This window comes from Neovison vison, chromosome 8 (genome assembly GCF_020171115.1).
Source record: "Neovison vison isolate M4711 chromosome 8, ASM_NN_V1, whole genome shotgun sequence".
Classification (NCBI taxonomy): Eukaryota; Metazoa; Chordata; class Mammalia; order Carnivora; family Mustelidae; genus Neogale; species Neogale vison.
Genome location: NC_058098.1, coordinates 57,489,158 through 57,516,379, shown reverse-complemented (window position 1 = coordinate 57,516,379; position 27,222 = coordinate 57,489,158). Strand labels below are relative to the sequence as shown.

Below are 27,222 nucleotides of genomic sequence, written 5' to 3'. Positions count from 1 at the left end.
CTCACCTCCTTCATGAAGCCCTGAACACGCCAGCTCACAGTGAGCACTGCCAGCTTGCTGGGTTTCAAGCATCACCGCCCATCCTACATTTGGAGCTTGCCACATATGCACAGGGACGGTACTTTTTCTGTATAGGTGTGTTTGTAGATTCCCACCTCCCCAGTCATACTGTAAGTTCCCTTACAGCGGAGCCCGTGGTTGCCACTTGCCATGCCCCTTGCCATGCTCAGCCCTGTGCCCTACACCAGCCAGCTCTCCCTTGATTCCGTAGACTGTGGTCATGACACTCCTGGTGCTCTGGTTTCTACCTTAGTGGGGGGCTGCTATTAGATGCTTCAGCGCTGAGCCCTCTCATTTTGGCTGAGTCTACCATGGAGCCCCAGACAAAGCTGTTTGTTGTGCAGACAGGAGTAATAGAAGATGATTTTAGCAGTCGTACCAACAGCCCTTCGTCTGAGAGCATGAAGCCCACTGCAGGAATGGTGGGATAAAGTGTGCTTCCTTGTGCCAGTTCCCTCTCCATTGTAATTAGGAAGCTGGCTTGTTTGAAATATAGTTTTGCAGGTGCAGGATTCATCCTCGACAGGTGATTATGTTTTGATTTTTATCATCACTTATAAAACAGAATGGGGAAAGAGATTTCAGACCATAAAGCATATTCCACTGCAAATGAGATATTAGTGTTAAAAATTCGCCAGTGTTGCTAAATATTTACCCAATACAGGGTTTCTACCTTCTGCCAACCTGAAGCATTCTCTTGGCAAGTGTGCTTCGTAGAACTTTGGAAGTCTTTCTGCATTACTAGTCTAACTACATAAATACAACCATCTGTCTGTACTAGGTAAACAGATTGACCTCTGTTCTTCTTTTTTTTTAACCTTTGTTTTAATTTCTTGAAATTTGTCCAAAATAATCCTGATTCTGCTGTTGGTTCTTTGTGTAGAGCCAAAAAGATACAATTATAAAGAACTCCAGAAACATCTAGTACATTCCTCTTTTTTCTCCATGTAATTTGAAACCCCTCTGAGAATTGTAATTTAGAAGTTCCCCACATTACCCTTCCTCCCAAGAAGTAGCCATGCCTTTTCGTGGGTTTCCTACTGTTGTGTTGTTTTATTGTTCGACTATAGAAACTTGGAATTTTTAAAGCATCAAATTTATTTTAAAGTTCTTATTTGCACAGAACCAAACTACAACCATTAGTAAAATTAGGTTAGTGGGTGTCAATTTAGTTCCTACAATGTGCTTAGTAGCTAGGTTCAAATGTGGAGTATTTTTAATGCTTTTAAAGGCATCATTCACTGTCCTTCCAAAAGTCATTTTGGGAAATTAAATACTCATTCTAAAATGATGTCATCTCTCAGGCATTCCTAGAACTATTTTCTTCTTGAAAGCAAGGAGGATGAACAGAGAAAAACCAACATCCTTACTTGGTTTTTAATCCAAAACAGCTCTTGTTAGTTAGTCATGAGCTGATATGGGATGGAAGGGTAGGGATGTGGATGGGGAAGTGAAGGCAGATGGGGGAATACTAGCAAAGACCTGCAGGTGAGATGCACAGAGCCTCCTTACTGTGAGTGGCCAGGGGAACCTGGCTTGCCTAAATGAACACTCCTAGGAGAAACATGCTGGACATGTCACAGTGAGGCAGGACCTGAGATGAGACTGAGAAGGGGGACCTGCTCTAATGGGCAGTCAGGGATCCTCTCAACTGAGGAGACTCTTAGAGAGGCAGGTGGTATGATAGAGAAGGTGTTTAGGGAAGATTAATGTGGCACCAGGATTAATGACCTTTCCCCTAGCTGCAGTTGCCCTAACTTCCTTGTGTTCAACTACATTTTATGACAGATGGTTCTAGAATTACATGTCGGAGACTTGGTCATGAAATTTCCCAGGGTGGGGAAGTAATTTGAGAATTGGAGCATGATTGTTTAACTCTGGAATAAAAATGTGCTTGGCTTAGCCCATGCCTTGATGCTGATCAAAATAAATTGTTTTTAAAAAACTGTCACCACGTCGTCCTGAAGAGATACCAAAGAAATAAAAAGAAGAGCGAAGAGGCAAATGCCAGAGAATCTGAGAACACTAAGACCTTGGCTGTGTATTGAAAACAGGTTTCCAAAATAAATACTTTCCATTTCTATCACTCAGAAGAGTTGAATGTAGCTGGGCAATTTCTGTATAAACTTCCAGCAAGAATCTTGTTATGTGTTTACACAGTTGCTCTTGAGGTAGAGTAGGATAGGCTCCATCTAACTCCTTCCTTTTGAAAACTCTTTGATTATTGCATTTCTTTTAACAGTGTTCACAGACAAGAAACCAAAGGCCCAGCAAAGTCAAGCACACATCCTGGTCAAGGGCAGAGCAAGGTGTCCTGATTCCTAGCATACTTGTCTTCACCTGCCCACCTCCCCTAGTTCTGGTCTCTGCTTTCTCCTTTCCTTTTCCTTTTCACTCTCTTGTCCCACTTCTTGTTTATTTTTGGTGGACCAAAGGTAGGAAAAGTTGGGACCAGGCTCAAGTAAGAAAAATTAAGAGAACAAATAATGCTGTAGTACATAGATTACATTTACACTTTAAAAATACTGCTATGAGAAGGAAGGGGAAAATGAAAGTGGGGGGGGGGAATCAGAAGGGGAGATGAACCATGAGAGATTATGGACTCCGGGAAACAAATGAAAGGTTTTAGAAGGGAGGGGGTGGAGGGCGGGTTGGTCCGGTGATGGTTATTATAGAGGGCACGTATGGCATGGAGCACTGAGTGTTATACACAAACAATGAATCATGGAACACTACATCAGAAACGAATGATGTACTATAACATAATAATAAAAATAAAATAAAATATCCTCCTGTTATTAAAAAAAATACTGCTAATGATGGGGTACCTTGGGTGGCTCATTTGGTTAAGCATCTACCTTTGGCTTAGGTCATGATCTTAGGGTCCTGGGATTGAGTCCAATTTTGGGCTTCCCACTCAGTGGGAAGTCTGCTTCTCCCTCCCCCTTCACTTGTGCTCTTTATCTCTCTCAAATACATAAGATCTTAAAAAAAAAGAAAGAAGTACTATGGATGCATCTTGTTCTACATCAAGTAACATACTCATGAAGTAATATCAAATACAGTATCTCTACTTCTCATCAAACCCCAGTTAAATGATCTTATCATTACTTTACAAACTGAAAGAAAATTGAAGCATGCAGAAGCCCTACTTTCACATTCTGTGTGACCACAGAATGACTTGGTGTCCTTGAGCAGATAACTTCTCTGGGCCCCTACCCCTCTGGTTCCGTGGTTCCCTATGGCTCTGTGACCAGCCTCAGTGTCTCCTCACACTGAGTCCAGGGCTTTATCTGTACCTTTTTACACACTGTTGTTCTCTTTGTTTCTGGGGGCTCTGAAGCATAAAGTTTTAAAATATAAATATGCTTTTAAAAAGGTAACATTTTAAACCTGTTTAGTTGGGATTTTGCATCTCTAGCAATTTCTCAATACATCCCACTAGCGCCAACCTTCTTTCTTACCAAAACCACTCCTGTCATGGCCCCTCATTAGATCTCCTCATTGGCTGAATTGCTCCCTTATAGGCTTCCATGTTCTGGGTGCTTGTTACCTATCCCAGATTCATCTCTCTCTGTGGCAGAGCACTCCCTACCCCCCAGCACCACCCTCCCTGCTGCCCCTGTCAAGCCAGGTTACTCACTCCCAGGACCATCTGGGCCACATTTACATGGGTCCGGACCCTCCATCAGAAACTGCTACTCCTCTGTGGCTCCTTCCCTAAGTCAAAAACGTCCTTATCTTCTCAGTACTGCTATTCTACTCTAATCCTGAGCACTCTCTAACTCCCCCTTTTATGACTTTATTGAGATGTAATTTATGTATCAAAAAAAGAACCCATTTCCAGTGTGTGATTCAGTGGTTCATAGTAAATTTAGAATTGTGTCACCATCACCATTATATAAATCATTATATACATCATTCATCACCCTGGTGAGATCCCTCATACCCATCGTTTAGCCGACAGTCACACACGAACTTAGACACACACCTACCTGCTGACTTGCACATTTCCTCACACATAAACACTCGCTCAAACATCCATTGGTTCAGCTGGAATATTACTATCCTGTTCTATTTAGGCTTTTATTACAACAAATACTTTTGCAATCAGGTCTCAATATTTAGACAAGTTTGCTGCTATACAATAAAATTGCCACATACTTTGTAATTGTATTGAATATTTTTCAGAGATAAAATTTGTATTGTTCACATTTTGTTCTCGGGTTGTTTTTCCTTCCAACTTATCTCATGCATTTTTACTTTAGGAATTCTTTCCATACAGATATGATTGGAAAACGTATTTATGTGATAACCTGATGGATGAGACAGAGCTAATTTCCAAAATACTCAAAGGGATTTTTAAACAACAATAGGAAAAATATATACTTTGATGTCAAAATGGGCAAGGATACAGAAAGTATTTCAGGAATAGGAAAAGAAGACACCTAATAAAAATGCTACACTAATAATTAGAGATGCAATTAAAGCAACTGTTCAAGGGATTCTTTTCCTATAAAATTGGCAGTGAGGTAAAAAATTGTTGTTTGTTGAGGTGTAATTGACAAAATTGTCATGTATTTTAAGAGACCAGCATGATGATGATGAGATATACATATACATTATGAAAAGATTTCCACCATGAAGTTAACACTTCCATCATCTCACATACTTACCTTTTTTAAAGTTCTATTCTCAGTTAATTTCAGTTATATGATACCGTATTTACAGTACATTATTAGCAACTGTGCATTTGGATCTCAGACATAATTTATCTTATAAATAGTGAGCATTGGTACCTTTTACCAACCTCCCCCTATTTTCCCCAAACCCCAGACAACCACCATTCCACTCTCTGTTTCTATGAATTCAACTTTTTTTTTGTTTTAGATTCCACCTGTAGTAATGCTATATAGTATTTTTCTTTCTCTGTTTGGCTTATTTTATTTAGCATAATTTCCTCAAGGTCAATCCATGTTGTCACAAAAGGCAAGATTTTCTTCTTTTTAAGGCTGAGTAATAGTCCATTGTATATACAAACCACACTTTCTTTTTCCATTCATCCTTCAGTGGACACTTAGGTTGTTTCCATTCTTTGGCTTTTATGAATAATGCTGCAATGAACATGGGAATAAAATTATTTCTTCGAGATAATGATTTTGTCTCCTTTAGATATATACCTAGATGTGGGATTATTGAATCATGTAGTAGTTATAATTTAATTTCTTGGGGAATCTTCATACTGTTTTCCTTAGTAGCTGTACCAGTTTAAATTCCTACCAACAGTATACAAGGGTTCCTTCTTTCTACATCCTTGACAGTATTTGTAATCTCTTGTCTCTTTTACAATAGATACCTTCACAGATGTGAGGTGATAGTTCATTGTGGTTTTGATTTCTCATTTTTTCTGTTTTTTTTTTTTCCTGACGATTAGTAATGCTGTACTCCTTTCCATGTACCTGTTGTCCATCTGTATGTCTTTTTTATGAAATGTCTGTTCAGATCTTTGGATTAATTGGTTTTTTGCTTTTGGGTTGTATGAGTTCCTTGCATATTCTGGATTTTAATCAGATATGTGATTTGGAAGTCTCCTGTGCCAGAAGTTGTCTTTTCATTTTGTTGATGTTTCCTTTGCTGTGTAGAAGCTTTCAGTCTGATAGAGTCTCACTTGTTTATTTTGGCTTTTATTGCCCTTGCTCTTTGTGTCAAAACTGAGATAACACTGCCAAGACCAATGTCAAGGAGCTTACTCCCTGTGTTTTATACTAGGAGTTTTATCGTATCAGGTCTTACATTCTCTTTTCCATTTTACATTTTTATTATATTGTGCACTTATTAACAAATTATTATAGTTATTTTTAATACTTTTGTCTTTTAACCTTTATACTAGAGTTACTAGGAATTTATGCACCACCACTATAATATTAGAGTTTTCTGAATTTAACTGCATATTTACCTTAACCAGTGAGTTTTATTCTTTCATATATTTGTATGTTATTAATTAGCATCTCTTTAGCTTGAAGAACTCCCTTAAACAGTTCTTGAAAGACTGGTCTAGTGATGATAGAAGGGCTTTTTCAGTTAGAGTATTCTCAGGTGGCAGGTTGTCTTTTCTCTGTCAGCACTTTGACTATGTCATCCCACTCACCTCTGACTTGCAAGACTTCTGCTGAAAAAAATCTGTTGAAGTATTATGGTGTTTCTCTTGTATGTAACACATTTTCTTACTGCTTTTAAGGTTCTCTCTTAATCTTTAGCTTTTGACAATCTAATTATTATGTGCATCAGCATGACTTTCTTTGGATTTCTCTTCTTTGGTACTTTCTGGCATTCCTGGATCTGGGTGTGTGTTTCCTTTTTTGGTTTAGGGAGATTTACAGTGATTATTTATTTGAGTAAGTTTTCTGCCCATTTCTCATTTTTTCTCCTTCTAGGACCCCCATAATGTATATATGTATATGTAACAGTGTCCAAGAAGTCCCTTAAGCTATCTTATTCTTTTTTATTTCTTGTACTTTTTATTAGATGAATTCCAGTGCCCTGTCATCTAGTTCACTGATTTTTTTTCTCTTGATTTAGTGTGCTATTGAATCCTTCTATTAGATTTTTTTCCCAATTCAGTTATTACATTCTTCAACTCTGTGATTTTTTTCATACTTTTAAATATTTTCTGTCTCTTTGTTGAGATTATTTGTTCATAAATTAATTTCCTGACCTCAACGAGCATGGCTATGAACATTATTCTGAACCTTCTATTGGTTAAATCACTTCTCTGCACTTCATTAAGATTAGTTTCTGGAGATTTATCTTGTTCTATCTTGTTCTTTTCTTTGGAACATACTTCCCTGTTTCTTCATTTCTGAGGTATTCAGTGTTTGTTTCTGCACATTAGTTAAAACAGACAACTCTCCCTGGCTTGACAGACTTGTATTGCATAGGAGATGAATCTCGTTAACCAGCCGAGCTCAAGCTCTTGACTACTGCTCAAACATTTGTGATTGTCCAAGCTGCCATTTTTGCTCTTAGTGGTTCCCAGTAGTTGAGAGTGTCCCAAGACTTCTCAGGGTCCCAAAAGGGAGGACTGTAGTTAGCACTTAGATGCATGTTGATCAGAAGCCAGTCTCTCTCACAGAGAAAGTATATATTCTTACTCCTTCCAGGGAGAAACTGGGAAATGGGCATTTTTGTCTGTCTGCCACCTCTGCACTGTGCCCAGGTGTATCGATGCAAATGCTCCTGCATCCTTTAATGACTGCCTCTTTGTTTTCTATAATCCTCATGAATGCAAGCCCTATAGGCTATTGGAGTTAGGTGACTTGGGGGCATTCCTTAGGTGGCAGCCTTCAAATTTGGAGTGCCAAATTTGTGACCCAGACCCTCTGCTCCTCGGAGAGAAGCTGGGACTTGGGGGTTCCCTCCCAAGTATATGCTGTTCTAGGAATGGGATTAATAACATGAGTCTCAGTCTTTTCTACCTGTTTCAATGTGTATATTTGTCTGTCACTTGATATGTAGGATTCCCTTATCTAGTTCCTGGATTTCTCTCAGAGGAGAGTGCGCCATGTGTAGATGTATGTTCAGTGTGACTGTGAAAGGAGCGAAATTCAGTAGCCTCCTAAGTGGCCATCTTGGTCTAGAAGCCACTGCAAATATGACTTTTAAAAATAGTATTAATAAAGGTGTTTAGAAACAGTCACTTTCATATACTGTTATAGAACATGTAAATAAATAGACCATTTTTGGAGACCAGATTGACAATATATTAGCATTTAAAATATTTATGCCATTTGACCTAGAAATTCTGTACAAAGAAGGAAATTCTGTACTGGAAGACATACACAACCATGAAAAGACCGATGTACAAGGATTTTTGCCAAAGTGTGGTTTATAGTCATGAAAAAAAAAGGCAACAAATCAACTTTCCATCAGTTAATTAAATAAGCTATAATATTTCCAGGTAGAACAAACTATACTTCCAGGCAGTGGATTGTCTGTATAGCCTTTCAAAAGAAGATACATTTATACGTTGTGTTGGAAAAGAAGAAATGAGAAATAAAAAAAGATAAAGTCACCAAACAGTATGACCTCATTAAAAATATATGTATAATCCCTATGTTAGTGTGTATGTGTGTGTGTGTGACACATCCAATTTATATATATATATATATAAATTGGATAAGTACCTGGCACTTAAAACTGTTAACTGTGAGCATTAACCACAGGTGTTGGGATCCTGGGTGGCTTTCACTTTCCTGCATTTTGTACTTTTGCAGTGTTAAACTTTTCAACAAGAAGCATATATTATTTATGTAAGCAGAAAGATGCAGTGAAGATAATTTTTCAATTAAATTAAAATTTAAAGTGATATCATGTGTTCTTAGCCTAGCAGAGAATACAGGTGCAGTTAAGAACTTCACCATGTCACAAATAGAGATGGACAGAGAGGTCAAGGTTTGCCTCATGTCTCCCCATGCACCCCCACAAAAGTCAGAAAGAAGTAGGTATTCCAGAGACTCCTCATTGTTATGATTTCAAATACTTCCATGATAAGCAGCTCACCATTTTTTTAAAAAAGATGTTTATTTACTTGACAGGCAAATTTATTATCTGACAGGCTCAGCTCCCTGCTGAGCAGAGAGCCCGATGCAGGGCTCGATCCCAGGACCCTGGGATCATAACCTGAGCGGAAGGCAGAGGCTTTAACCCACTGAGCCACCTAGGTGCTCTAGCAGCTCACCGTTTTTTTAAGAAACAGCCAGTTTAGCACTGAGTAGTTTTAATGGCTCTTATGCTGACTTAAACTGCATTGTGTTGTTATGTTATATAATGCTATATAAAGTTGCATACATGGTTACTGTCTATCTCACTTATGCCAGAATATGGCATCCATGAGGACAGGGGACCACATTTGTAGCTGTGTCTCTAGCACTAAAGCAGTGCTTAGCACAAAGCACCGGTGGAATATTGTCAGAAATTGTTAGAAAGTTTATAAAAATCAAACTCTTCCTGGTAGCTTTAACTAGTGGACTCTAATTGTGGTTGCTTGTCTCTATAAGCCACCTATAATGGTTTTTCCACAAGGTAGGCCCTTGAACATCTGACACAGCAACTTAAGCTTCTTTTTCTTTTTCTTTTCTTTTTTTTTTTTTTTTTTTTGGCCAAACCGCTTAGACACATGAGACCAATGGAGTAACCATGAGGAATATGATTCCTTGAGCAGCATCCATTAAGGCCAGGATGGGCATTGGTGGCTGGGGTGGCTCCATGAGAAATAAAACCAGAAACAAAAAACATGGCAACCATGAGGAATATGGATGCCTTGTATATGCATTGTTTGTCCGCCCCACGGTACTCACTGTTCCATGTCTGTTGTATTCCATGTTTTATCCCCAGGACATTTGCATTGCCTTGCACCACACAGTGGATGCTCAGAAATGAGTTCAGTTGGATGGACATCTGGATGCACTAGTAGAAGCTGAATTGATTGGTCTAAGTCATAAACTATTCAGCATGATTGCAGACCCCTTCTCAACTATGCCTGGTATTGTCAGCAAGGATCAAGAAATAGAAACATCTGTCTCAAATTTGTAGATTGTCCATTTGCTTTTGCGTATTCTGAACCGTCTTTCTCACTTTCTCCCCATGGAGACTTCTGTGAGATCATCTTTGCTTCCTCATTGCCTTAAGTTCTTTTCTTTCCCCATTTAAAGATACAGCATCTGAGTTCAGGGTCTTATCTTCCTTAGACTTCATTAATTTGGTGCCTGCCTCTTTTATCTTCATTTCTGTGTTCTCAAGGAATATCTTTTCCCAAGGGGTAAGCTCTTTACCAGGCTCTACTAACCCAGTCTTTCTTGTTGCTTTCTTCTAATAAAAGTGGTTATCCTCCTGTTTTCATTTTGGCCCTAACTTCTCTTTTCTCGCTGACCTATGAACTTCTGGGGGGAAATATTTTGATCTTTTGCTTCTCCAATTTGAGGATATTTTGACCTCATGGTTTAAAAAGAAAACAAAGAAGATGGTTTCTTCCAGGCTCCCCAGCTTTCCCTCCTCCTCTGGATTTGGCTGTCTGTATCTGGAGTATGTCAGGAGACATTTCCCGTCTTCTGTAAAATCATCCTGCCTTTTACATTCATTCCTAAGATGAAGAGACATCCCTGCTAGACTAGGGTGGTACCACTCAGTGATTTCTATAAATCACCTCTCAAACTGAGAAGAAATACTTGAGTGAAGTTCATAGAAATCTGCGTGGTGGAGGGGAACTTAGCTGGGAAAGGGCTTGAAAGGGAGAAAAATGTGCCCCATTAGCAAGGTTGTGCTAAGGGTGCCACAGCTGCTGAGACTTGCCTTCCCTCTGGGGAACCAGACAGCCTACTATACCAGGGACTTTTTATCTCAGCCCCAGTGGCTCTCAAGGTCTTTTCTTGCCAGTCTGCCTACCTTGCTCTGTGCCCTGCCTCCAGGCCGACTCCTGCCCCTGTGACCAGATTGCTTTCCACCCCTGTATTCACCTTTTCCCATTGGCTCCATCAGGTCTTCTTAGAAGAGCTCTCAAGCCAGTGTACCAGCTGAACTGCCCTAACTGTTGGCCAGGGGTAGTCTGTAGGCATAAAGACAACACTTCTAACTCTTAAGAACCCCAAACCAGCTTTCGGAAAGAGAATGCATTCTGCTTACTAGAAATTGTACCATTTGAGAAAAATACCAGATGATGCGACAGCACCCCCTCCCCTCTGTGCACATGGTGCCCTAGTGGCAAAGGGAGTGAGGGAAGCAAATTATTGTTTAATAAGCACACTTTCATTATGCCTTCTATTTGATTATGAATAATTAACCAGTTAAATATTAAATAATTAACGGAGTGAAATAGATTAAAAAACAAACTCATAAATGTCTTCTCCTATAGTCATCCTCTTCTCTTCCCAAAGTCCAAGCCAAAAGCTGCCAACACTAATTATAAAAGTAGTGATAACAGCAGTGATCACCTTCCGAGGGCACCTGCTTCATGCCAGACGCTGTGCTGGGTACTTTGTCTGTCACTAACCCTTTTAGTAATCCTGCAAGATAGGGTGATTAACACCAATTCACAGACAAGGACATCAGTAATCAGCAAAGCAAACCTGCCCAGGGTCATTCTGCCAGTTCACAGCAGGGCCAAGATGACACGTGGTTTCCCAGATGTTGACTCCAAACCTGTTTTGTTCTGCCATTCCTCTTCTCTGGAATTGAGAGATTTTGTCAAATGCACATTTCTGATTATCTGTCTGTGGAATTGGGTTGGGCAACATGGTAAAAGGAAAGCATGGACAAGAATGTAATTATCACCCTCTTACCCTTCTGGCATCCATAGTCTTTCTCTCTGTCCCAAATAATACCTTCTCTACCCTTAGACACATATGAAAGAGCTGTTTCATTATTGCAAAACACAGCTAGTTCTGAGATTAATTACAATCTATATGTCTACTAACAGGGCTTATTTCTGGTGTTTGTGCTATCATGAAAAGATATTATGTAGATCAAAAATAAGGTGACAATGATAACATTAATAAAACGACCTTTCTCATGAGCTGGTCAGGAATTTGCCTCAGTTCTGCTAAACCGAGGCTTAATATGACTTATTCTTAGAAACAGTACAGGAAAATACCAGCCTCACATTCAGAATTTGGGAAATCCTCTTACTGCCTCCAAACACTTTATTTTTTTAAACCATCTTTTAAAGTTAGACTAATCATTACTTATCAACAGGAGCACAAGGCTCTTAAGAGCGCAGGAAACTGGCAGGTGTCTGTGTGTTGCAGCAGGAACTCAGGAGAGAAGTCGTCACCTGGGTTTAATAAGAGTCATTAAGTTCCTGCAGCTGTATACTCAACATTAAAACCCTCTTCTTTAAATTCTAAGAACCCAAAGTAGATTTTACTACTTTTTTTTTTTTTTTTTAGATTTTTTTATTTATCAGAGAGAAAGCGAGAGAGAGCAAGCACGCGCCCGCCTGCATATGCAAGGGGGAGCAGCAGAGGAGAGGGAGAAGCAGACTCCCTGCTGAGCAGGGAGCCAGACACAGGGCTGGATCCTAGGACTCTGAGATCATGACTTGAGCCAAAGGCAGATGCTTAACTGACTGAGCCACCCAGGTGCCCCAGATTTTACTGCTTTTATTATTTTAGCACAATGTTCAATTCTAGAATCAATCCACAGTTAAAGAAGAGGAATCGAGATGTTTTTAAGCCCAGGGGGAAGAATGAATATTGAAAGCCAGGCAAATCTAAAAATGAATTATAAAATGTACGGTTCTTATTCCAGAAGACCCCAAGTTAATAGATAAGACAGAATGCACTTAACACAGAGGAACAAGAGAATAAGACAGGTCACATCCACCTTCCTGCCCCAAAAGAAAACTTGAAAACGGTAAAGCTGCATCTAGAATAAGAAATCTTCAGAAAAGTCTAAAATGAAGGTTCTGGCATGAAATAATTTTTTTTTTGGAATAGCCATTGTATCTTGGTTTCTTTCCGAGCTCTTATCCTTTCGTTGGAGAGTCCAGAGTTTGCAGGGATGCTGAAGTCAGGGAGATGAGATGGGTCTGTAGTACACAGGATGGATTTCATTAAAAGCAGTCACTCTTTACATGTGAAGGAAATAGGAAAGGCCAGACACTATATGGGCATGGGAGAACTGAAAATCTTATGGCCTGAGGAGGAAGTGTGATGCATACCCTTCAGGCCGCCTTGGAATTTCCAGGTTGAAGGCTTGCTTTTGTGTTTTTCCATCCCCATCATAAGCCCATGGGGTCATATTATTATCTAATACACATGTTCTCTTTGTCTTGCCCGGTCTGTGAAAGCTGATTTTTTTTTTTAAGATTTTTATTTATTTATTTGACAGACAGAGATCACAAGTAGGCAGAGAGGCAGGCAGAGAGAGACGGAGAAGCAGGCTCCCTGCTGAGCAGATAGTCCGATGCGGGACTTGATCCCAGGACCCTGGGATCATGACCTGAGCTGAAGGCAGAAGCTTTAACCCACTGAGCCACCCAGGCGTCCCTGTGAAAGCTAATTTTAAAACTTTCTCAATTTGATTCCACTATTCTTTACTATGTGGTGCACCCTCTGTTTTATCCATTGGTGATCAACCTCATTGAGAGCCAAGGGATAGGCTTAAGTTAGAAAGTACTGGCTGGTGAGCGCTGTGAATGCAATAAGACTGATGTACCACAGACCTGTACCCCTGAAACAAATAATACATTATATGTTAATTAAAAAAATAAACATTTTTAAAAAGGACTGACTGAGATTAGTTAGTGTTCCAATCTGAGACTCTCCCACCCGGGGACATGGAGGAGACCAGAAAATATAGATATGGCTCCTGGGAATCCCCCTCTCAGGTCAATTTTAGTTCAAATTGGACATATTCCTGAGTTTTCAATATAAAGAAATGAGATTTCACTATGATTTTTGGTAATGCTGCAGTTAGACATTTTTATTGGTTATTTGCTTACTTGTAATTTTAGTAGCCTAAGCTGTACTATAAGAAAACAGAAGGTGCTTTTCTTTTCCAGCCACCACTGTTTTTCTAAAAGCTTTCCATGAGTAGTATTTCCACGAAAATAATGATCATTGTTATTCTTAATGGACATGAATACACTATATTTACCATTATTTTGCAGACTCTAGGTCCTTCTTCTATAGTAACAAAATGAGGATTTCTTGAATTTTTGTTGATTTAGGGGGTAACTTCAGCCTTCTTATTTGGAGCCCCAATCTGCCCAGCCTTCAAGTCTGACCCTGGAGTCTGTTGCAGTCTAGGGATGCAGGCGCCTGGGTGACTCACTCAGTTAAGAATCTGCCTTTGGCTCAGATCATGATCTCAGGGTCCTGGGATCGAGCCCCGTGTCAGGCTGTCTTTGGCAGGGATATACGTCTCTCTCTTCCTCTATCCCTCCCCATGCTCATGCTCTCTCTCTTGCTTGCTCTCTTTCTCTCTCAAATAAATAAGTAAAATAAAATCTTAAAAAAAAAAAAAAAAGCCCAGGAATGGACTGACAGTTAGAATGCACTCCCCACCCTCATGAGGAAAGAATGAGGGTGCTGCTTGCGATTTTTCTTACTCGAGGGCTGGTGCTCTGACTCCCAGGTATGGGCCTGCAGCAGCGTTTCCCTTCACCAGACACAGTGTTCTTGTTAGCTACCCGCATTTAAAGGATATGCAGTGTAATAAAAATTACACTGTTCTGTTGTTGGCAGCACTTATCTGAGAAGAGTGTCATAACATGAATAATACGTGTGAAAGAACTGAAAAGCTGAGGGATTATTCGGATACAGAAACTGAAAACAAAGTAATGCTCTGATCTGCAGCAGCCACTGCCACGTATAAAAATTGACTTTGGCATTTTATATTTTTATTCCCAAGTGACAGAATTAATCCTGTGTTTTATTTTGAAAAGAGTGAGTTTCTGAGCACAAAGAATTCTGGAGTTAGCTGTGGTCATTTGCCAGGCCTGTGGGGATAGACACCCCTTTTTAGCAGACCTCAGAGTTGGCAGCAGCTGTTGAAACATTGCTGAAAGAGAAAGAAGAATTTCAGTCTCTCCTGATTCTGGCAACCATCATATGTATTTGGTAGGACAAGTATAGCTTATTGGTGCCATCATTTTAAAAGAAGGGAAAAGAGAATCCCAGAGAAGTTAAACGAATTCCTATTATTTTATCCATCGTGCTGGGCCTCCAAAGAGCTACAAGAGAGTTTCAAAGGCACAATCCCTTCCCTCAAAGAGGTTCTAAACTAATAGTGGTTTAAAAAATGTTTAGTTTGTTTGGTGGGTATTATAGAGGGCACGGCTTGCATGGAGCACTGGGTGTGGTGAAAAAATAATGAATAATGTTTTTCTGAAAATAAATAAATTGAAAAAAAAATGTTTAGTTTGATAGTGGTAACACATGAAAGATAAACTCACAGCCCCAGGCAGCATGGAAATGTGAAATAAGGGACACAGGTGCTATGTAATGCAGAGTGCTTACTAAGGATCACACTGGTCAGTGACTTTCGTAAGGAGACAAGGCATGAGAAAGAAGGAAGAGGTAAGGGGCGCCTGGGTGGCTGAGTCATTAAGCATCCAACCCTTGATTTCGGCTCAGGTCGTGATCTCAGGATCGTGAGATTGAGCCCCGCTTTGGGCTCCCTGCTTAGCAGGGAGTTGCTTGAGATTCGCTCTCTCCCTCTTCCTCTGCCCCTCGTCCCTCCACTCTCTCTCGCTCACTCACTCTCTCTCAAATAAATGAATTTTTTTTTAAAAAGAAGAGGTAAGTGAAGTTGGAGTAACATGAAAGGAAAAACAGAAAATGTCGGGACAGGAAAACATAGGGCAGGACAAGAAGTAAGCCCATCTGGCAGGGAGGAGGGGAGGACCATATAGAAAAGTAGCAAGCAGTAACATTGCAGTGTTTCTTGATGGCGCCATATGACAGAGCATCTTGAATGCTTGGACCAGAGTCCTTGGGAGCTTTTGAGCAAGTGCGGTGTAGAAACTATTTTAAATAAGACACTTCGTTGACAGTGATCAAGATAGATTGTAGTGGGGCGGCAGAAGACAGGGAGAGAGACCAGGGAAATTATTTCTCTCTTCGCTGATTTTAATAGGAAAATTTAACTATTGTTCAGAATTTTTCTAATTTACTCTATTTGCAAACTAAATATACTATGCAGATCTTCATACTACAATATATACATGTTGAACTCTCAAGATTTCAGACTAAAATTTAACTTTCATTTCTTCTCACCTCAAATAATAAAGAGTCACACTGTGTAATGAATAGACCCCCAAACCTCTGACCATTTATCCTCGGACAGGCAGATGCAGGTGATGCCAGAGTAAGTTGGTAGCTACATAGAAGGGAGAGGGTTATGTAAAATGAGTACATGAAACTCTGCTCACCTTGATGTTCTGGATTCCTGGGACTCAGGGTCAAGCTTGCTGCATAATAGACATGAAAACGGACACTGGCCCATGTATCCCATGACCTTCTGAAAACTGTTATATAGAGGATAGAGAAAAGTTGGACAGTTAATGAAATGCAGTATCCTATACTGTTATCATTTAACCATCTGTTCCTTCATTTAGCAGAAAAGTGAGTGTATTTACTATAAAGAGACTTGGCATTTGAAGCTTATCTAAAAAATAAGAAGACACCCTGAAATATGTCCCCTGGGTAACTAGACATCTGCTTAAAGAAATGGGACTGGTGAGGCTGTGTTAAGACAGATATGTCTGATTCCAAATCCTACCATTTGGGTAAGGAACCCAAACTCAAACTCAAAGCTGGGGGGGGGGGCCCTCTTAGTGTTGAGGAATAGGGTGTGACCTCATTCCTAAGGGACAAGAAATCAAAGAGGAACAAAGGCAGGCAGATCAAAGAAATGGCAAGGGACTTTAGAAGATCAGAAGGTAGCTCCCTAAACTCTGAAGTAGTTGGCCTTACATTCTATTTTCATCCTGTTTTAGATAAACTCACAGCCTGTGGTCAGGGAAGTGGCTACTGGACAGCCAAGTGGGGGAAGGAGGAACAGTGCAGTGTTGAAGGACTGGTTAAGACCAGAGAAGTCAGGAGCATGAGTGAGGGTGGGGAACAGTGGACAGAGTGGCATGGGATTGACCACCTGACAACAATCAGGAATCTTTCCTGTGAGAATGCTGTGAGATAGACTAAGTGAAATGTTAGCAGTTATGAAAAACTTTACCTTTTTTTACATTTTAAACTACTAGAAATAAGGTACAAATTAAGCACTTTTTTTAAAAAACCAAATCTTATCTCATTGCTGTTAGGTCAAGGCTCTGTTCCCATGAGAAAGCTTAGGGATATTTTCTCCAATGTAGAGTACAGAATATACTTAGGGATCATAATAATTGCTTTAAATAACTTTCTGCTTTAATACTACATAGTTTGTATTAATTATTATTAGGTTAATTGTGGGTTACATTTGCATAATGCTTCATTTTTTTATAAAAAACTTTCCTAGGGTGCCTGGGTGGCTCAGTCAGTTAAGCATCTGCCTTTGGCTCAGATCGTGATACCAGCGTCCTGCGATCAAGTCCTGCATCAGACTCCCTGCTCAGTGGGAAGTCTGCTCCTCCCTCTGCCCCTACCACCTGCTTGTGTTCTCTCTCTCTCTCTCTCTCAAAAACAAATTAAATCTTTTTTAAAAAAAATTTCCCATATATTCTCTCATCTCAATTTCCCGATATCTAAAGCTCATAAAGAAATTCTGTTTCTCATTTTAGAGATAAGAATTTTGAAACTCAGTTTGGTCTTAAACAGTACTGTCTTTTATTGAATGATTAAACATAAGGGAACCTACGCTATGCTCTTTAAATGTATTATCTCATTTAATCTTCATGATTAAACTTTGAGATCATTAACATCTCTACTTCCTCTGGTTCTAAAATACCACAAGCTGAGATTTGATTGATTCCTAAGTCTGTCGTTTGAAGTCACTGCAGTTTACTGAAGATGTGATTTACCTAAGCTCACTGAGCTAGTAAGTGACAGAAGAGGAAGTAGAAATAATCTAAAGTATACATTTAAATAGTTTTAAATAGTAAAGAATTTAATTCTTTAAATAGTAAAGAATTCTTATGTTTTTGGAAATTCTAAAGATTTAAATGTTTTAAGCAACCCTGTTGTCTTTACCCTTCCTTCATATATTTAGCAGACTTCGTTAGATGGAAAAGTCACATGGAAATACCTAGCTAGAATTAAAATAAAGGTAGTAATTTTGCATTGAAATATGGGCATTCATTTAATTCAGGGAGTTAATTTTGAGTGCTTAGTATATAATGTGCTTCAGTCTACACAACGATAAGTAGGCAGTGTCCCTCTTGAAGAAATTTTGAGTCCTTCTTTACAGGATTATGTTTAATAGATCTGAATGTTATTGAAAGAGATTACTGAGATTCTAAAGTATGATTTCTGTTATGCTTTGGAGGAAGGAGATCAGAAGAGGGAGAAATGGTTTTGTGCAGACTGAGGTGTATACTCATAAAGCTGAACACAAAAAAGAATCTGACCTTTACTATGAGAGAGAAAAATAAGTGCATTGGAGGAGCATGAGAAGAAAATTGTTGTATCATATTGAAGTAGAAGGCCTCAAAGCCTCAAGACATAGATGATGTTTGAAATGAGCCTTCATGAGTGGATAGAAACCCAAAAAGCATGTAAGAATAGGGCATTCACACACAAAGAGTAAAATGTAAGTTAAAACAAAGACTGTAGTTTCCCCTATACACAGAGTGTATGTAGACTAACAAAAAAGACACAAGGCTGAAAACCAGGAGCTCATAGAGGTTCTTGAATATGAGGGTGAGGTCTTTGAGAGCAAATGTAGTGGAGTGAAAAACAAATACTGGGCTGGAAGTATGAGAATTATGTGCAAATTTCAGTGGTGACATTATGAATTCGGTGAACTTGGGCAAATCAGTTCATCTCTTTAAGTTTTGACTCCCTCACCTGCAGTATGGGCGTAGTGGTAATTAAAGGTTGAGTATGAATTTTAAAATTTGTTAAGTTTTTAAATTAGCCACTTGGGTGGCTCAGTTGTGAAGCATTTGCCTTTGGCTCAGGTCATGATCACAGGGTCCTAGAGTTGAGACCCGCATCAGGCTCCCTACTCAGAGGGAAGCCTGCTCTTCTTTCTCCCACTCCCCCTGTTTGTGGTCCCTTTCTCACTGTGTGTCTCTCTCTCAAATAAATAAATAAAATCTTAAAAACAAACAAACAAACCACAACTTGTATGGAAGTGCTCTGAAAACTGCAAAGCACAACAGGAGACATCATGGTCATGGTCACCATCATATTGTTATATATATATAATGATATGTGAAGATTTTGGAGCAGTGAAGCTTTTTGTCTGCATCTGTAGTCTAGGGAAATTGAGTTGGCTGGAGTGTAGTGGATTGATCAATAACAAAAGAAACATAACCAATAAGGGAGCTATTAAAGTAATTCAGGTTAAAAGGTGTGATTAGGATGGCAGAGATATTGCAGAGATACTATTCAATTTGGCATTCATTCAAAAATATACTGAGCACCCACTTTGTTCCTGGACACAAACTTGGCAGTCCTGCTTAACAGCCTCCTCCAAAGAGACAACAGGGATAGATACAGTATAGAATGGGAAGATACTTGGGGCTTTGGGGAGCAGAGGTATGGAGAAGGGAGGGATGGAGGGATGGAGAGGGATGGAGAAGGTCACTGGATCTTCCTTTGCTTTCCATTGGGGAGACCTCTGTAATAGCAGAATGGAGGGAACATCTCAAGTGCTTACGAGCTTAACCCACCTATGGCGCAGGTGTCAAGGTGGGCGAGAGATGATAAGTAAATCCTTCCAGGTGGATTTGACCTTACCCTCTGCTCCCTCTCTGTGTGGCTCTGCATTATCCAAGGAGCTGAAGGAGGAGAGTTACCTTAAAAAAAAAAAAAAGTGCACCTGAATGTTTATAGCATCAGTGTCCACGTAGCCAAACTATAGAAAGAGCCTTGCTGTCCGTCAACAGATGAATGGATAAAGAAGATGTGGTATATATACAATCAAATACTATGCAGCCATCAAAAAAAAACAAAATCTTACCATTTGCAACGACATGGGTGGAACTAGAGGGTATTATATCAATTATCATATGATCTCTCTGATATGAGGAATTTGAGAGGCAGGGTCGGGGTCGTGGGGGGGTAGGGAGGGAAAATGAAACAAGATGGCACTGGGGAAGGAGACAAACTATAAGAGACTCTTAATCTCAGGAAATAAACTAAGGGCTGCTAAAAGGGAGGGGGATAGGATAGGGTGGCTGGGTTATGGACATTGTGGAGGGTATGTGCAATGGTGAGTGCTGTGAATTGTGTAAGACTGATGATTCACAGACCTGTACCCCGGAAACAAATAATACATTATATGTTAATAAAAATAAGAATAGTAAATAAATAAATATTTTTTTTAAAGGCACAAGACCACTCTTAAGAATCTCTTTGATTTGAAAAACCTGACAGAATCCCTTTTCCCCAAGGGAGGTGAGAAGATGTCTTCACCTAAAAAGAGTTTCTCACTTTTCCTAAAATGGATCAACTACTGCTTCTATGCTTGCTTAGGTTTGAAAGTGGAAAGAAATTTTAAAAAAGGGGGGGGGTTCAAAACTTATCTGTAAACTCCGAGTAAGTTTGCTGGCAATCAGAAATTGATTGATCCAATTTAATTGTACAATCATTTAGTAAATGCAGGTACCTTCCAGGAGATGGAACTGAGGAAGAAAACTCCAAGTGTATAAACAGCGCTCACCCTCTCTCACGGTTTAGTGAAAGTTTCTGTCAGAAAGCAGATGACAGATGATTGTGTGTTGAGCTAAAGTTTTATTCTTAATACTGTGTTATAAAAATGACACTTATTTCTCTCCCTCCCTCCCTCTTTTTCTCTCTATTTCGTAGGTGTGATTTGTTTTTTTCACTTCTCCCTGAAGGAAATTTTTATGAAGACCAAAGTGTTGTGTGGGGCTTATTGGAAACTCATCCTAATACTACTACTGAAATAAAGACTTCTCTCATAATGACCCTAAAGTCACTTTGTACATTCCTACAGAAACACCCTGTGAATTTTTGTGGGATTGAGTCTAAGAGATGCAGCCCCCTTTGTACAGTGTTTCCCATAGAACTTTTACTACTAGGTTGTCCCTTTACTCAGGAGCTTAAATGAATCGAAAATAGGACAGCCTTGCAGACTTTTTTAAGATACAAAGGGAGCATGGGGATAGCCATGGAACCAAGAGTTGATAAAATTAGGAACAGAGATCATGAAAGCAGATCTCACATCCTTTTTTTAAAAAAAATCCCTTTCATTCTTTATTCATCTCTTCATTTCAGTCCCTTCCCAGTGTTATTAAGGCAGGCTCTGATAGCTACTGACTTTAAATACTCCCTGAATTACAGTGCTGTTTGTTTTTTCCCACCATTTAGGAGATGACCTGGCTCCCACCACTTTCTGCAATTCCAGCACCTGGCAAAGTGGAACCAAACAAATTTCCATTTCCAAATAAGGTGAGATCTTGTAACGCTCAGGAGCAATATGTTTTACTCACATAGAGATTTCATAGTGGATAGTGGGTTTTCCCATATTCAGGCAATATGGCTGAATTTCAACAGTTTGCAAGCGTGTATTTATTCATCAAAGGGAGAAAATTGGGCGCCTGGGTGGCTCAGTGGGTTAAGCCGCTGCCTTCGGCTCAGGTCATGATCTCAGGGTCCTGGGATCGAGTCCCGCATCGGGCTATCTGCTCAGCAGGGAGCCTGCTTCCCCCTCTCTCTCTCTGCCTGCCTCTCTGCCTACTTGTGATTTCTCTCTGTCAAATAAATAAATAAAATCTTTAAAAAAAAAATAAAAAAAAAATAAAAATAAAAATAAAAGGGAGAAAATTAAGCTTCCACTTCCCTACTCTCAGCAAAATGTGATGCATATTATAATTGTCATTTTTAAAGAGATTTTATTTATATATTTATTTGTTTATTTCTTTATTTATTTATTTGTGAGAGAGAGAGGGAGAGAGAGCATGAGAGGGGGGAGGGTCAGGGGAGAAGCAGACGTCCTGCCGAGCAGGGAGCCTGAAGCAGGACTTGAACCTGAGACTCCAGGATCTGAATGCAGTTGCTTAACTAACTGAGCCACCCAGGTGCCCTATAATTGCCATTTTATCTAAAAATATTTTTGAAGTTGAAATGCATCATATAATCATCTTATACATTCAGTGTGATTGTCTCTTTTTTTTCCTGAAAAACTATTATTAAATTAATGGTATATCTTAAAATCAGTGTCTTGGAATTGAGGACATGTAGTATGTAATTCCTCTTCGGTATCTTTTATAAACCTTAAAATATTTTCTAGGACTTTAAAAAACAAATTTTCATTTTCTAAGGACAAACACACACTCAAAAAATTAGCCACAATATATTTAAATTATACATGAGTCTTATAGGTTTTATCTTGAGTTTTCTAACCATGTAGCTAATATATAACTACATATTCATAAAGATGAAATTATGAAGATAGAAGAAGCAAAATATGAAAGTGTCTGGTAAATACCCTCATCCAGATTTTATTTCCCTACCCAGAATTTATTCTCAGGAGTTTGGTGAATACCATTCCACTCATCTTCCCTGTGCATGATAGACATAAATGCTCATAAGCAGTTTTTTAAAACTCTTAGATGGTATAGTTCTAAAAGCATTTCTTCCAAGAGTTGATTCTTTTTGGATACCATGAATGCATATTATTGCTAAATATTAATACTGTAACCTTTTAAAGTGAATTATTAAAATAACAATTCATTATAATTATCACAGTGGTAAATTTCATTCTGAGCTGATTTTTACTTCCCTTAACAAAAGGTATTTAGAGATCTTTCCAAGTAAAAATACAGAGATGTTCTTCATTCTTCTTAATTGCAGCAAAATATTTTACGGTATGAATCTGTCATAATTTATTTAATTGAGCTCCTTTTGATGGACACTGAGATTAGTTAGGGTTTGTTATCACAAACACTATTATAACGAACATTATTTCTATAAATGCCTCTTTATATACCTCTTATTGAAAGTCTCTAGTGTGGATACCTAGAAGAGGAATTGGGTACTTGACTGTGTTTCAGCAGTATTTCTTTATGCACCTTTGCCAGTGGTTTAACATTATCTGGTTTTATATCATTGTGTCTGTAGTGTGAATAAAAAATTGATATCCCATTGTTTTAATTTGCATTTCTCCAATTACTTCTGAATTTGAGCATTGACTATTTTTCCTTTACAAATTGCCCATTCATATCCATTATCACTTTTAAAAAATGATTTGTACAAACTCCTTATATCTTATTCATTTGTCTGTTATATATGATACAACTATTTTCTTGCAACCTTATTTATGTACGTTTTATACTAGCAAAGTGTTTAATTTTTATGTCAGAGAAAAATGATTTTTCCTACTCCAACATTCTAACAATGTTCTCTATTTTATTATCATTTTTATAGTTTGATTTTTGGGTTTTAAAACAATTTTTTATAGATGGTATAACATAGGATTCTAGCTTTATTCTTTTCAGTGGTTAATAAATTATTGTAACACTATCAACTGATAAGCCTATGTTCCCCTCAGTGGTTTGAAATCAAACCAAATCAACAATTGAATTTCTCATAAATACATGGATTTGTTTCATGACTGGTCAGCCTCTTTTTTTCAGAATATTTATCTAATTCTTTCCCCATAACTCATTTTTGAATCAGAGGTCAACAGGCTTTTTCCGTAAAGGATCAAGATTGTAAATAATTTAGGCTTTGCAGACAATACGTAAATGAATAAATGTGGCTATGTTCAGAGAAAATTTTATTTACTGAAATAGGTAGTGGCACAATATATAAAGAACTCTTATAACCCAACAATAAAAAGGTAAAAGAATGGGCAAAGGATTTAAATGGACATTTCTCCCAAGAAGGTCTACAAATGCCTGATACGTATATGGAAAGACAGTGTCAGCATTGTTAATCATTAGAGTTTCAAATCAGAACCACACAGAGGTACTTCTTCATACCTACTTAAATAGCTAAAATCAAAGACAAACAATAACCTGTGTTGACAAGAGTACTGAGAAATTGGAACCCCGCTATCAGTTGCTGGTAGGATCCAAAATGACGCAGCCTCTTTGAAAGACACTTCAGCAGTTCCTCAAAAGGTTAAACATCTGGTTATCCTATGACCCAGCAATTCCACTCTCAGGTATATACCCAAGAGAACTGAAAAGGAATGCTACCAGGTGTTATATATTTGTTTACTGAACTCCTTTTGATCCTGGGAGGGGTTTTTTTGGGGTTTTTTTGTTGTTGTTGTTATTTTTTGTTTTTGTTTTTGTTTTTGGTGGACTTACATTTTCCAGAGTGGGGAGAAGAGAATGCGTAGCAATAAAATATATGACATGTTAGATGATGGTATGTAGTGAAGAAAGGTAAATCAGGAGAGGAAGATAATGAATGCTGATGGTGAATGGAGATAGATGAATTTTAAATAGGGAGCTTAAGAAAGACCCTGCTGTGGAGGTGACACTTGAGCTGAAGGTAGAGAAGGAGTAAGTCATGCAGACTGTGTCCAAAGAATTCTGGCAGTTGGAGGTCAAAGTGCCTGGATGCAGGGGGAACATCAAGATCAGTGGAGTCAGAGCAAATCAGGCAAGGAGCAGTAAGTGACACCACATTGTCCTGGGCCAGTAGGACCACTGAAAGGACTGGGACTTTATGTGAACTGAGAAGCTGTTAAAGAGTTTTGCAAATAACAAATATGTTGCATTTTACCCTTCTTTTGTGTCAACGGGAAGCTGTACATCTTTGCCATATTCATGACAAACATTCATTAACAAGGATGATTCTAATCATTGAGGGTAGTTGTTATCAGTAGGTATAAGAATTGCTTATTGTATGTCCATCTCAGGTAGATTCCTTCTATTTCTAGCTTTCTGAACATTTTTATGGATTGGTTTATTTTTTTTCATTTGTAAAGCGTAAGGTAAAATTTGCAAACAGTGTCCTGCAAGTTTTGAATAACACATATGCTCCTGAGACCATCACACTCAAGATAAAGAAGGATTCCATCACCTACGATTAGTTTCCTTGAGTATAGTGGATTGTTTATTTGATATACTTTTTTTTTTTTTAAAGATTTTATTTATTTATTTGAGAGAGAGAGACAGTGAGAGAGAGCATGAGCGAGGAGAAGGTCAGAGAGTGAAGCAGACTCCCCATGGAGCTGGGAGCCTGATGTGGGACTCGATCCCGGGACTCCAGGATCACGCCCTGAGCCGAAGGCAGTCGTCCCACCAACTGAGCCACCCAGGCGTCCCTATTTGATATACTTTTGTATTCAATATGCCAATATTTAATTTAGGAATTTTACTCCTGTGTTCATAAGTCATCTTGGTCTAAGTATCTTTTTGTGTATGCTAGTTCAGTTTTGACACCAGGAATATAACAGCCTTCTATAATGATTTCTTTAGCTTTCTACCTTTTTCTGTGTTCTGGGATACTTTATATGACATGGCCCTCCTTAAAGACATAGAATAACTCAACCATAAAACATACTGTCCATAGTTTTCTTATAAGAGTAGGTCTCTAATTGTATTTTCATTTTCTTCTATGCCTATTGGCTTTTTCAAATTTTATACTTCCTCTTGGATTAATTAATCTTTGGTTTTTTTTTCCCCACCCTTTGGGATTTTCAAACATCTACATAATACTCTGTTTTTCTAGTAATTGCCTTCAAATTGTTAATACATTAACCTAGTTAAACTCATTTTTATCAATACCTATAATTAACTCATATCTATATTCTACCCCCAACTATAAAAGTTAGTTTCACTTTGATCTCCCTCACCATCATCTCTCAGTTTGAGATTACAATATTTCAAACTGTAATTATTATAACCATTTTTTAGCATTACACCTTAACAGTTATTTGTTAGTTTCTAAATTGGTCATTGTTTCTTGTGTCTCAACTCTTCCTGTTTTTAAGATGTGCTTATTATTTTTGCTAGAGTGTGTTTTCAAGCAGTTTTTTAGTCCAGACATGACCTAGAGTCTCTGATAGTCCTTTTTCTACACTTACCTTTAATCCTTCCATATCTCCTCTCTGTTTGTTCACTCCTTCATTTATTTCATCTAATTATTTCATCTAATTATTGCTTTAAGTACTCTCTGTGCCAAGCTTATGACTTCTGAGTTTATGTCTATGGCCTCTTCTCCATCCTCCAAACTTCATACTTGATTTCTGCTTACTTACTCAACATCTCTACTTGGATACCTAACAAACATCTTAAGCTTGATACATCAAACACTGAGCTTTTAATCCCCTCCACAAGCCTTTTATCCCAGTGTTTCTTAGTAAATGATTTCTCCATTTTTGCAGCTGGCTCAGCCCAAAACCCTTGGAATCATCTGTATTTGTTTTCTAACACACCTGTAACAAAATACACAAAGTGGGCAACTTAAAATAAAAGAAAGTTGGGGCACCTGGGTGGCTCAGTGGGTTAAGCCGCTGCCTTCGGCTCAGGTCATGATCTCAGGGTCCTGGGATCGAGTCCCGCATCGGGCTCTCTGCTCGGCAGGGAGCCTGCTTCCTCCTCTCTCTCTCTGCCTGCCTCTCTGCCTACTTGTAATCTTTCTCTGTCAAATAAATAAATAAAATCTTTAAAAAATAAAAAAATAAAAAAATAAAAAAAATAAAAGAAAGTTATTCTCTCATCGTTCTGGAGGCTGGAAGCCTGACATCAGGGTGTCAGCAGGGCCAGGTTTCCTCTGACGGCTCTAGGGAAGAATCTTTCCTTGCCTCTTCCTAGCTTCTGATGACTTTCATTTCTGCCCCTACATACATAAGGCTTTCCTACCTCTGTGTGTCTCTGTGTCTATAAGGACAGCAGTCATTAAATGTAGGACCCATCCTAATCTAGTGTGACCTTATCTTAGCTTGATTTTACCTGCAAGAACCCTATTTCCACATAAGGTCAAATTCACAGATTCTGAGTGGACATGGGCTTTTGGAGGATGCTGTTCAACTCAGTATACCATCCCTAACTCGTCTTTTGCCCATATCACACATCCAGCCCATCATCAAATCAACTCTACTCTTTCAAAATATATCCCGAATCTAAATGCTTCCCCGCCATCACAGCTACCAGCTTGGTCTACACTATCACCTCCTGCATTAATTACTGCAATAGCTCCCCAACTGGTCTTCCTGTTTCCACACTCACTCTACCCGCCATCTATTCCAGGCCGTTTAGTGTGGACTCTTTAGTGAGTGCTCCAGCCATTCGTCCTAGCCTCTAACACGTAGTCTCTTCTCTAAACAGTAGCCTCAACATTTTTTCAAGTCTTGTTTTTGAATCAGTTCAGCCACTCTGTGTCTTTTGATTGGAGAATTCGGTCCATTTACATTTGAAGTAATTTATTGATAGGTATATGCTTATTGTCATTTTGTTAGCTGTTTTCTAGCTGTTTTTGAAGTTCCCTTCTGTTCCTTTCTCCTTTTTTTGCTCTCTTCCTTTGTGGTTTGATGACTTTCTTTTTTTAAAGATTTTATTTATTTATTTGAGACGGTGAGGGA

At 38.7% G+C, this 27,222-nt stretch overlaps 1 protein-coding gene across 1 annotated transcript in view; it reads left to right on the top strand.

Moving 5' to 3' along the window:
- AFF3 (AF4/FMR2 family member 3) overlaps positions 1–27,222 on the top strand; it is a 536,398-nt gene that overhangs the window by 317,737 nt on the left and 191,439 nt on the right. Inside the window, exon 7 of the mRNA XM_044263667.1 lies at positions 21,051–21,131. Coding sequence (XP_044119602.1) covers positions 21,051–21,131 — 81 coding nt within the window. The remainder of the gene's footprint in view (positions 1–21,050; positions 21,132–27,222) is intronic.